The 12,530-nt window shown below is 46.1% G+C and overlaps 1 protein-coding gene across 10 annotated transcripts in view; it reads right to left on the reverse strand.

Annotated features, from left to right (window-relative positions):
* BCL2L14 (BCL2 like 14) overlaps positions 1 to 12,530 on the reverse strand; it is a 25,241-nt gene continuing 12,711 nt past the window's right edge. For 3 of the 10 annotated variants that reach the window (XM_086401990.1, XM_086401988.1, XM_086401989.1), the window contains 5 exons: positions 10,331 to 10,495; positions 9,314 to 9,445; positions 7,707 to 7,777; positions 5,277 to 5,543; positions 1 to 434 (listed from right to left, as the gene is read on the reverse strand). In XM_086401990.1, the coding sequence (XP_086258116.1) occupies positions 396 to 434; positions 5,277 to 5,543; positions 7,707 to 7,777; positions 9,314 to 9,445; positions 10,331 to 10,495 (674 nt within the window). In that variant the 3' untranslated portion in view covers positions 1 to 395. Of the gene's footprint in view, positions 435 to 5,276; positions 5,544 to 7,706; positions 9,113 to 9,313; positions 9,446 to 10,330; positions 10,496 to 10,687; positions 11,066 to 11,415; positions 11,680 to 12,530 lie in introns of those variants that run through there. The other 7 variants (XM_086401991.1, XM_086401992.1, XM_086401996.1 and 4 more) reach the window with 5 other exon arrangements.

Here is a 12,530-nt window from a genome sequence, read left to right on the forward strand (position 1 = left end):
TAAGCACATGCACCATTTATCATTTCACCTTCATGAGGTCAACAAGTATGTGGCACGCACTTTCCCTAAAGTGGCCAGCAGGGGTTGGGTGATGGTTTCTGTTGTAAGCATTTGAACAGAAGGTTATCACTTGTCTTCCTAGACTTCCTTGCATACTCACTGGACAACCTGAAAACATGGATGCCGGAGGCTATGCTCTACATCCTAGGAGCCGGAAACAGTCAAGGTCTCTCCTGATGCCTCTTAACTTGCAGGAGTAATGGCTTTTCAACCTTCGGTGCTCCATCGACCTTTTCCATTTGTGTTTGTGCTGAGACCGTAGTCTGTGCTGAGACCGATGTACACAAGACCAGAACCGGACCATGAGTATTCCAGGTTACAAATCCTCTGATGTTTCAGTCTACTTCTTCGTGTGGCATCCTAAGTATTTTCTCCTAGAAGGGGAAAAAGATAAATAAATTTTTAGAATTCCAAATTTGATTCAGTATTGAAGTGAAAACATACGCCTGTTAACTCTGCTTTCTTATCCCAAGCCTGACCCGAGGCATGGAGACGTGTTAGAGTTGGGGGAGGGTTTGGAAAGGTAACTAGCATCCTTGGTATACCTGAAAGGAAAACACCAGCTAAGGACTTACATTACACACTCAGGGTTGAGTATGGGAAGAGTCTAGATGGGAAGAGTTGTTGATGTTGTATTTAAATTCAAAAAGGTTGATGACTATGGAGGTTGCTAACCTCTCCTTTCAAGGTGCGGTAGAAGGGGTGAGGTTGCAGGACCACAGGATAGCTACGTGAATAGTGCTTCAAGTGAGGCAAAAAGGGCCAAGGAATAAATGAAAATCAAATTGTGGCTTGTTTGGTATGCTTTGTGGATACAGTCACTATTCACTGATTTGACTAATTAATTATTGCTCTCCAGGGCTTCCTTGGTGGCTCAAATGATAAAGAATCTGCCTCCAATGTGAGAGACCTGTTTATCCTTGGGTCAGGAAGATCCCCTGGAGAAGAAAATGGCAACCCACTCTAGTATTCTTGCCTGGAGAATCCCATGGACAAATGAGCCTGGTGGGCTCCAAAGAGTCAGACATGACTAAGAAACTAACACACACATTGCTCTCCAAGTATTGGCTGAGCATCTGTGACTTATGTAAAGGTAATGGAAACCACGAGAGAGAAAGAAGGGAATGAAATACATAACCCTGCCTTCATAGGCTTGTGGTTCCATTGGGAAGATTTGGTGCACTCCTGTGTGACGTGGAATGCTGAGATATAATACTTAGGAACCCCAAGGCTCCTGGAAATGGTATGCCTAGGAATAGCTTTTCTCCTTCCACACCACTACAGGGACACTCCAGAGAGCCACTGAAATCCCTGGGGCAATGGAAGGCTGGCCACCAGTGTCCCCTTATTCCTGTTCAGTGAAACTGAGCTCACATGTCAATCCACATCTTCTCCATATTCCCATAATCATATTGACTCATAAATATTTTTTCAGCAGCATCCTTTATTTTTTGCAACTCTGTCTCTGACTTTGGAAAAAATTAGTCCTTTTTTTTTTTTTTCCCCTTCCCTCTCCTAATTTCTAGCTTTGTGCTCCAAATTAAACCTAACTGTGGCCAAGACTTAAGATTAGGATTTATGATGACCTGGAAAAGTAAACTAATAATTTTGAATTGAAAATACATGTGATAAAGAACTAGGGCCACAAAATTCTAAAGCCTTTGGAAATTCACTTTATTATTTCTACCCCAAAAAATCCATCTGTTTTCTCTGACTGGAATTGTTTTTCTCTCTAGCACTAGCAGCCAAATTAAAAATTAATAGAACTTATTCTTTCTTTTTATTTGCTTATTAGAATTACAACCACTATTTTTAATGACAGATTTCATGAAATACAGTATAAAATTCTGCCTTTTAAGAATATATAATTCAGTGGCTCTTAGTGTGTTCAGAGTTGTGCAACCACCAGCTCTATCTGATTTTAGAACACTTTCATTACTACAGAAAGAAACTGTGTCCATCAGCAGTCACACACCATTCTTTCTCCCCAAAGCCCTAGGAAGTCACTGCCTCTACCAATTTGTCTATTCTGGACGTTTCATATAAATGGGATCACACAATTTATGGCCTTTTTGTCTGACTTCTTTCACTGTGCATAATGTTTTCAAGGTTCATCCATCTGTCCATACTTAATTCCTTTTTATGGCTGAATATTACTCCACTGTATGGATATTTCACATTTGGTTTTTCCATTCGTTATTCATCATGGAAAAAGTTCTGTGTTGTTTCTACTTTGGGGCCTTTATAAATAATGAATACTGCTCTGAACATTCACGTACAAGCTTTTACATGAACACTTGTTTTCTGTTTTCCTGGGTATAGACAGAGAGTGGAATTGGTAACCCTACATTTAACATTTTGAGGAACTGCCAAATTGTCTCCCAAAGAGGTCGGACCATTTTAGAATCCAGCCAGCAATGTATGAGGGTTCAAATTTCTCCACATCCTCACCAACACTTGTCTTTTTTGTTTTAGCCATGCTAGTGGGTGTGAAATGGTATCTCATTGTGGTTTTGATTTGCATTTTCCTAATGTTGAAACTCCAGTGCTTTGGCCACCTCATGCGAAGAGTTGACTCATTGGAAAAGACTCTGATGCTGGGAGGGATTGGGAGCAGGAGGAGAAGGGGACGACAGAGGATGAGATGGCTGGATGGCATCACTGACTCGATGGACGTGAGTCTGAGTGAACTCCGGGAGTTGGTGATGGACAGGGAGACCTGGCGTGCTGCGATTCATGGGGTCACAAAGAGTCAGACACGACTGAGTGACTGAACTGAACTGAACTGAATGTTGAAATGAAGATGTCAAGCAAACATCTTTTCATGTGCTCATTGGCCATTTGTATATCTTCTTTGGAGAAATGTCTGTTTTTAAAAAATACTGATTCATTTGGCTGTGTCGGGTCTTAGCTGTGACACTGGGATCTTCACTGTGTCATGCACAGTCTTCTGTTGCAGTGCACTGACTCTCTAGCTGTGGCTCGCGCTCCAGAGCACACAGGCGCAGTAGTCGTGCTGCACGGGCTTAGTTGCTCCACAGCATGTGGGGGCTTAGCTCCCTGACCGGAGATCGAACCCACATCCTCTGCATTGCAAGGTGGATTCTTAACCACCGGACCACCAGGGAAGTCCCGGAAATGTCTGTTCAAATTGATTGCCCATTTTAAAAATTGGTGGGGGGTGTTGTCCTTTTATTGTTGACTTGTAAGAATTTATTACATATTCTGAATACAAGTCCCTTATTAGATATATAATTTGCAACTACTGTTTCCCATCCTGTGGGTTGTCTCTTTACCTTCTTGATGGTATCCTTTGAAGCAGAAATGTTTTTAATCTTGATGTAGTCCCTTTTATTTTTTCCTTTGTTGTTTGTACTTTGGTATAGAAACACTATTTTTCATAGAACACTTTTGGCATTTCAGTTACATTAGTTAACTAGATTTTGAGAACTGGCTTGTAAATCCAGTTGATACTTACAGTCCCTCTGGAAGACTATATTAAGAAGACCAACAATGATGGTAATTTCCTGTATATAATTGTAGTGCAAATATGAAGTGTTGTAAAGGCTCAGAGGCTGGTAAGGGTCCTGAGCTGGAGTACTCAGGAGGGGCTCTGGGGCTGGACTTGAGGGGGCCCTGGTCTTGATGGGCCTAAGAGCTATTAAATCTGAAGTGATATTCAGGAATCTATCTTCCTCCATGAGTTAAGGCAGCTTGAATTTGGAGCACTGGCAATGGCACCCCACTCCAGTACTCTTGCCTGGAAAATCCCATGGACGGAGGAGCCTTGTAGGCTGCAGACCATGGGGTCGCTAAGAGTTGGAAATGACTGAGCGACTTCACTTTTACTTTTCACTTTCATGCACTGGAGAAGGAAATGGCAACCCACTCCAGTGTTCTTGCCTGGAGAATCCCAGGGACGGCGGTGCCTTGGTGGGCTGCCGTCTATGGGGTCACACAGAGTGGGACACAACTGAAGCAACAGCAGCAGCAAGAGCCTTGTTCAGATTAGCCACTTCCTGCTGCTGCAGTTACATCAGTCATGTCTGACTCTTTGCAATCCAATGGACTGTAGCCCACCTGGCTTTTCTGTCCTTGGAATTTTCCATGCAAGAGTACTGGAGTGGGTTGCCATTTCCTTCCCCAGGGGATCTTCCTGACCCAGGGGTAGAACCTGCGTCTCCTGCACTGGCAGGCAGGTTCTTTTAGCACCACCTGGGAAGCTCAGATTAGCCACTTAAGGGCTATCGTATCTGGTGCGACAGTGGAAAATAGGAAAGAACAGAAGTTTGGGTAGTTTAATGGGCAGCAACTGGTGATTGTGGTGGGCACATCAGCGCCATAGGCATGATCAGCTATACTTCCCATCTGGTAGCCAAGAGACTAAGCCTGTTTGGAGGCCCTGGGGTCACGCTGGCCATGCCCAGAGCAGACTCAAGTCTTTTCCTGGCCTCTGGACCACCCTAGTAGAAAGAGGACTCATGATAGTAGTGCATGTCCTCCGGAAGGGCTGGAACAGACAAAAATGTCCTAGCCTGCTGAGGTTTAGAGCTCTGAGATAAAGCAGTTTGAAAAGGCTCTCCTTATGAGGCCATTTGAACAGGACAGTTTTAAGGAAGTCTCAGAGGAAAAGGGTAGGGGAAGGGCTGAGGAATCAGGGTAAAGATGTCTGTTTTGCCTGATAGCAGATAATTTAAAAATAGATGAAAATTAAACTGCTCTTCAGTTTGTATCAAAATGTCCCTGTCAGAATGTCTGGGTCCCAACAGCAATGACAAAATGTCATAAGCCCTGAACCTCTGTGTAAAGATTATTCCCACACCCCTGAGAGAATAAGGAACTTCTCCTAGTCTCACTGCCAGACTTCCGTTGCCTGTAAAATTTGTGAAAACAGAAATTGTATCTATCCAAACATTTTATATCTCAGCATCTCTTCATTTCCTGTTCTGTCTGACCAGTCCCTCTCCTCTCACTCACATACCCCACATACCCTTTGGAAGCTCAGTAAATATTTATTGATAATGAAGATAATAACTAAAAATATGTTCCCATTAATGGGGTAAATCTCTTGCCACTCAAGTATCCTAAACCCATGAGAACCGCTTCAAAGATGGGTTCCCTTCACTTAAAAAAAACAACCCCCAGAAAAAAACCTCTTTCCATGCTGTGCTCCCTGAGTTCTGGGAAGATTTCATTTTTAGATAGAATTCACTTACCCATCCACCATGCTGCTGGATCCAGGGCGAGAAATTCTCTTTCAGGTACTTGGTTCCAAAACCCAGCACCCTGTTCATGGGGTGGTTGTCGATGGTCGTGAGCTTGGCTATGACATCTATTGCAAGAGCAGCTTTAAAGCTCTGAGCTTTGACCTCTGATTCTCCCCTGGTGTCCACGCCCCTTAGGAACTGGTCTGTGATGGTCTTGACAACAGAATAGGATAACACATCCTGGAAGCAGGTCATCAAAACCTTGTCTTTCTTCAACTGTGTATGAGAGGAGAAAGAGTATTTATCAGCCTTGGCCGGGGAGGCAGACTCTCCAGGTGGACACTGGGAGACTAAAACACCCAGTGGAAAACCCTGGATTCTAATCTCAAATGTGGGACCATATCCCACAGGACCAGACAGGCATGGACTTTCTCTGTGATTTCCTTCCATGGGAACCAATACAGACTGAACAGCCTGTTCACAGGACATTCAACAAATGTTTCCTAGCGCTTACGACAGGTGGTACTGTGAACGATTAAGATGCGTCCTCACTCAAGGGGCTCAGAGTCCACTGACACTTGTGACCCAGTGAAAGGTGCTTTGTCAGAGGTTGTGTAATGGGCAGAATCCACAACCTGGAAATCACTGTTTTGGCTCAAACCCCTGCTCCATTTATTATTAGCTATGCAATCTTGGAGAAATTACTTAACTTTTCAGTTTCAGTTATGTCATCTCTAAACTGGGGCAACAGCCCCTATGAAAAAAGTGAAAGTGAAGTCACTCTGTTGTGGCTGACTCTCTGCAACCTGATGGACTGTAACCTGCCAGATTCCTCCATCCATGCGATTTTCCAGGCAAGAATACTAGAGTGGGTTGCCATTTCCTTCTCCAAGGGATCTTCTCAACCCAGGGATTGCACCTGGGTATCCCACACTGCAGGCAGACTCTTTACCATCTGAGCTACCAGGGAAACCCAGGGTAATTTTGAAACACTTGGCTTTGTGCCCAACATGGAGGAAATGCTCTTGAAATGTTAGCATGTGTCCAGGATGCTGAGACCTTCATGAGTTACCTGAGTTCATGTGAAAAGAAAAACAAAACCTAATCCATTGATTCCCTTCCATTGTTCTACTCAATTGATTTTACCTTATACTCCTCTCTTGAATGTTATATTTCTTAGCTTTCCTCCCTTTAGAGTATCATGGTCTTAGAAAAAGAACAATACTCCCTTGGCATTATTTTTTTTTTTTTTTGGCCACGCTGCACGGCATATGGGATCTCAGTTCCCTGACCAGGGATTGAACCCATGTCCCCTGCATTGGGAGCATGGAGTCTTAACAGCTAGACCACCAAAGAAGTCTCAGTGGACAGCCTTGAGAGCTACAAGGTTCATCCTTCAAACGGGGAGAAATGACTTGCCCCGTACTCCTGCCCATTGATGCTAGTTCTGGAGAAACACAGGGTCATCATATGCCCTGTTCTGTTTTCTGCTTCGTCTGCACCCCTGACCACCCTCTACTATGGCCCCAAAGCTCTCCTATTTCCTCCTTTTTTCTTTGATCTGATACCTTGGTTTCCTCAATGTTTCTCATTCTGCACCATCGCATATTCCTCCCCCATCCTGGTCACCATCCTCTGGGACACCTCTGACAAAGGCATCGAGGAGCCACCAAGCACACTGGGGTGGACTGGGGTGGGTGGCTGGCTAGTTAGTGCTGTTAACCCCTCCTGCAGAGCTCCTCGGACCTGACTTCCTGCCCATGGATCCTTGCAAAACAAGAGAGTGTGTCCCCAGGCCAGCTCCCAATGGCCAGATGCAGGAGACCTCATAGCCATCTACGGGTAACACAGAGAGACGAGATGCCTTCAGAAGCCGTGACCACAGGGGGGCCTGTCCACCACCTCCTTACCTGAAGGTAACCCTTGCACGTTCCTGATGGGAATAACCAGTCTCAACTTCTAACTGGCCTGAAACCCAGCATTCTCCAGGTAACGCTAACCCGTCCCCTGGCCGAACTGCTGAGAGAGAACAGTCTGGCCATTCTAGGGGGAGATTTCAGACAACACTCCAGACTTGGAGCAGCTGTGGGACACAGATATTCAGGCTGCAGGGCAAATACAAGAATCTAAACTTCCCTGAGGATCAGTTACATGGGGAACTAGATTCATAATTCTATTCAGCGAATTTTAATTTATTGGTGACTTTTTTCCTTTCCAAAAATTCCGAGGAGGCTCCAGAAGGTTTACTTATGTTTTCCAAAGTGATTCATTTTTGAGACCCTGCCAGCATGAAGAGTTTTGACTCCAAGGGAAATAAAATTTAGGACTTAAGTGGAAACCAGAACTTTGAAAAAGGAGTACAACCATCAGTCCAGTTCCATTCCCCGGTACAGGGCGGGGACACAGAAAGAAAACCCATTAGTTCAAGAGGCTCCCTACCTCTCTTTCCAACTGCTCCCCCGAATATTTCAGCAGCTCAACAATTCTGGCTATTATTTGGTCTTCTCCTTCTGTCAGGGGAAAATTACAGTTATTTCTTTCAAGAGAAAAAAAAAATCTTGTATGTTTCCAGGGACAAGCTTGTAGCCTGGTTAGGGAGTGAGGAAGACCATGCACTTTGTAACTTAGAGCAAAGTAAATCTTACTTCACCTCTTCTGATGACACCCAAAGCATTCTGAACACCCTCTCCTCCATCCCCTTCTTTTCTCCCTTCTTTCCTCCCCTAGTCCCCCGATTCTCACCAGGAAACTCATCACTTTATTTGCTCTAAGAATGCTGTTGAAGACGCATGAGCTTATCTCTAATGATACTTAGAAGAAATATTTTTTAACTTTTTATTTTGTATTGGGGTATCGCCGATTAACAACCTTGTAATTGTTTCAGGTGGAGAGTAAAGGAACTCAGTCATACATATACATGTATCCATTCTCCCCTAAACTCCGCTATGTTCCAGGCTGCCATATAACATTGAGCAGAGTTCCCTGTGCTATACAGTAGGTCCTTGCTGGTTATCCATTTTAAATACAGCAGTGTGTACATGTCCCTCCTAAACTCCCTAACTATCCCTTCTCCCCGATCCTTAGAAGAAATGTCTCTCAGGTCTTTAGGGTTTTCCTGAGCAGGTGGTCTTTTCCCATGTAGACATCATAAACCCCTATTTGATCATATTCATCCTTTGTGTTAACTGCTAGAAAACTCAGAGCCAAACTGTGGCCTCCTAAGAGGAAGGTACAGTCTTCCTGAATTTGGGGAATTAAAGTCATTCCTAAACCCACCTGTTTTCCTACAATTTTTTTTTTAACATTATCTTTCAAATTGGACTTATCTAACTAAAACATGTACTTTGTATGCTGTGTCTTCACAACAGGGTAGAGTCTAAGTAAATACAATGAATAAGTTCTCCCACCTCAAAGGCTAACATGGCAGATGGAGACAGAGATGGCTGCAGTTGGTATGTGCTGTGTGTGTTGGAACAGGGAAGGTGGAGTCTGCTTTCCCTTGTCTCCAAACATGCTAACAGGGAAATAATATTAGGAAAACAGTCATTGCTATAGCGTTGAATCCAAACAGAGACAAGCCTGTTACTGAGGGAACAGCATGTTTTCCTTGGGGCATAGTCTCTGAAGTCATGAAGTCCTCATGTGTGTCCCAGAGGAGAAGGGGAGGAGAGGCCAGGAAAGTCATGCCACGTGGTCGCGTGAAGGGCAATAAGGTAGGAAGCCTGAGACCCAAGTCGCCTGGGAGAAGGACTGGATGCTTCCGCCGCCCGTGTGTAGCTTGTATCTGACTCTGTTGCCTCTTTCTGGGAAAGTTGCTGCAGCAGCAATCCCAGTTTCTCACGTGCCTGGAAGACGGGGCCTGAGCTTTTGCTTGTTTGGTGTCATCACTTTATGTGACCCAGACACACATGAGATAGCAGTAAAGTACGAACACTTTGGTTTCCCTTTTTTTTGCTCTCTGGGGGTCCCTGCTCTCCCAGCTCCTCACTCTAAGCCCCTTTGGTAGTCTGTGGTCCTGGCAGCTCAGCAAGGGTGGACACACTTACCAGTCTGGTTCTGGGGTTGGAGGGCACCGCCATGACTGGAGAATCTTCTGCCTTGTGGCTCAAGGTGCTGCAAACTCAAGAGCCAGCTGGGCCCCTCATCGTCCACTGGGGTTTGAGAAAGAGAACCACAGGCTGGACAGTCATTAGTGAGGGAATGTCAGACTGAACTCCTCTTCCCGGGCACTTGGTCCTGTTTCTCTCAACTCTGGGCTTCCCTGGTAGCTCAGACCGTAAAGAATCGCCTGCCAATGCAGGGGATGCGGGTTCCATCCCTGGGTAGGGACGATCCCCTGGAGGAGGGCATGGCAACCCACTCCAGTATTCTTGCCTGGGAAACCCAATGGACACAGGAGCCTGGCAGAGTACAGTCCATGGAGTCACAAAGAGTTGGACACAACTGAATGACTAACACCTTCAGTTTCCCTTTCCCTCACATCTAGAATTTCTACAGGTCAGTTGGGGTCCACAGTCCTGGCTATTGCTCCAGTTTGGGTGACAACCGACCCAGCTGGATCACTGCTTCTCAGGTCTGCTTCATGTTTGGCTCTAGGCTTGTGCCTGACAAGCCCCCTGCTTCTTCACGGGAGCCCAAGGCAATAGTGTAAACTCCCGGGTGGACGCTCCACCTACAGCCTGTGCACTCGCTTGAGCACACCGGGCCTTGGCCATGGCTAACATGGTGAAATCTAATGCTGTATTCTCCCCCGCTGCCCCCCAGCTGTGAGCAAGATTGAGCGCTCCCTTTGTACCTCCTCCTGCCCCTCAATAGGAGACTTTTCTTTGGACTTAGCAGTGAGCTTGGCATGCTGCTTCCCTCTGCTGGCGCTCTCCCCTTGGCTTGGGCTGGGTTCTCCAGCTAAAGGTCAGTGCCTCCAGCGTGTGGTTGTGGTGCCCTGAGTGCAGGTTAGCAGAGATTCCTAAGTGGCGGGGCCCTGAGCTGAATAAATGCATACGTGCTCATGGACCTCTGCTTGGCCAACACGCACCCTGGGGCAAATGCTCAGAAGGGAAGTTTACCTTTCTTGGTACTTTCAGCTCCAGACTGCCTTTGGGGACCCTGGAATACCAGAACCCCTTTGGACTTGAAGCCTCCTCCCTGGCTGTGGAGCTCTTCTGGCGGCGGCCAGGAATAAACGATTTCAGCGACTCGGTTGGCAATGGAAACGACTCTGGGGTCCGCGGCTGAAAGAAGACAAAACGGTGCTGACAGGCCCTTCCCAGAACTTTGTCTGGCTCATTGGTATGCACGGTTGCCCGAAATGAAAACACCGGGCCTAGAGGGAAAGGAAATGGCCTGGGGCCGAGCAGGAGTGTGCGTTTGTGGGGGTGGTGGCATTCTTCAGAAAGCCTGGGCAGTTGCCTGGCAGAGGCTGGGATGGGGGAGGGGCACACAGGAATGATTGCCACCTTGAAACAATTACCCCTCTGCACCCTCTTTTGGAAGTCTTGCAAAATTAGGGTCCCCTTGCCCCTTTGCAACACAAAAGGCAGTGCTTAGTTCTTTGCTTGAGGGAACGCTCATTACTCTTTTATTTTTATTCTTTTTTGGGGCATGCTTTATATCTTGGAGAGCTGGCCCCTATGCACTTCGGAAGGCATTCAGCAGTGTGACAAGCCTTTGGGGGCTGGTCACTGAGGAGAGAGAAATATCACTTCTCTTGGGCCGTATTCCTGACTCAAGTCCATTATCAAGGAAACACGGACTCCCCTTGCTGGTATGGTCACGTGTCATCTTCCCCGCCTCCACTCCAGCTGGGAAACATGCAGAAAATGTGGATAGATAAACAAGGATGCATAAAATCTAACCCATGACCCTCAAGAATTTACAATCTGAGAAAAGACTTATGTCAAGCGTTTGCGCGTGTAACTGGAGAATAAGGCATCTGGGGACATGAAGGTTTAAACGGCTCTGGCCCCTGAACGTCATGGCCTGTGAAGGATAAGTCGACTTGGCCCCTGGTGGAGGACAGGGTTAGGGTAGGAGGGCAGGCACTATTGCTGAGTAATTTGGGAGTAAAATTTCATTGTTAATCTGTCACTACGTTCTTAACACGTAGAAGCTTGTACAAGCTCTGCCTTTGATATGGAGCAGTCGTATCATGTAATGTTTAAGAACAACAGTATTTAATTCATAAGACTTGTTGACAGTAACAGGTTTGGGCCAGAAGGTCAGCGTGCTCAGAGGAACTCCCAGACTTTGTCAATCAGGATAGATGAGCAAGGCAAGGTGTGGGTGTCATGTGAAGAGCTGGGTGTGACCTCCTGAGGAGCTGCCAGGTGATGTCTGGTTCTCTTTTCCCAGATTCTCCCATCACCCTCCTGGGTGTTCACTGACAGGCCACTGATGCTCTGTCCACAATGCCTTCCTATTAAAAAGAAGGCATAATGGCTTCCTTAAAAAGCCACATTTATCATGGTGCTCCATTGGGTTCAAAAACAGATCAGCAGTGGATTAGAGAGAGAACTGGAGAGGTCAAGGAGTGGAGGATCAGTGCTTTTCCTTTCCGTTTAACAACAATCCTACCAAAAATACTTTTCCACTTTTAAATCACCTTACTGCAACCCAACCAGCCTCCTCGTGAATGCCAGCCACCCATGCAAGGAGGTGGCAAGAGGCTGGATTCCCAAACCGGTGGGAGCCTTCCCTTGTGTCCGTGGGAGCTGGAAAAGGAAAGCTTGCACGCCTTGCCTCTCTAACCTTGTGTGGTTGGTTGGGTGATCAGCATGTTCTTTTCCATGAAAGAGTCACACTCTGCCCACCTTGCCCTCAAAGGAGGCAGATGAAGGCCCTCATGGCTGTCCCTTTCCATCTCCCAGTCTCCACCACGTGGTCATGAGACCAGCAGAGGACACAGAGGTGGTCCCCAAGCTGACTAACCTGTGTATCTGTTTCTATGGATTGGAGGAATGCAGACAAAATATGTGCAGGAAAATCTATAAGCAAACACATTTTGAAACTCAAATGAATTAATCTGGTTAACATTCCCATTCTAGGGACTTCCCTGACAGTCCGGTGGTTAAGATTCTGTGCTTCCACCACAGGAGGTTCTGGTTCAATCCCTGGTCAGGGAACTATAAGATCCCACAGGCCTTGCAGTATGGCAAAAAAATAAAAAAGAAAAAGAAAATTTCCATTCTAATATCTTTTTTTCCCCCAAGATTTCCTTCTGGTCAGAGTTGGTCTGATCTGATAGGCAAGGAAACGTTGGATGGGGGT

Source organism: Bos grunniens, chromosome 5, assembly GCF_055505025.1.
Source record: "Bos grunniens cultivar Pamir isolate PY7600 chromosome 5, Bosgru_T2T1.0, whole genome shotgun sequence".
Taxonomy (NCBI): Eukaryota; Metazoa; Chordata; class Mammalia; order Artiodactyla; family Bovidae; genus Bos; species Bos grunniens.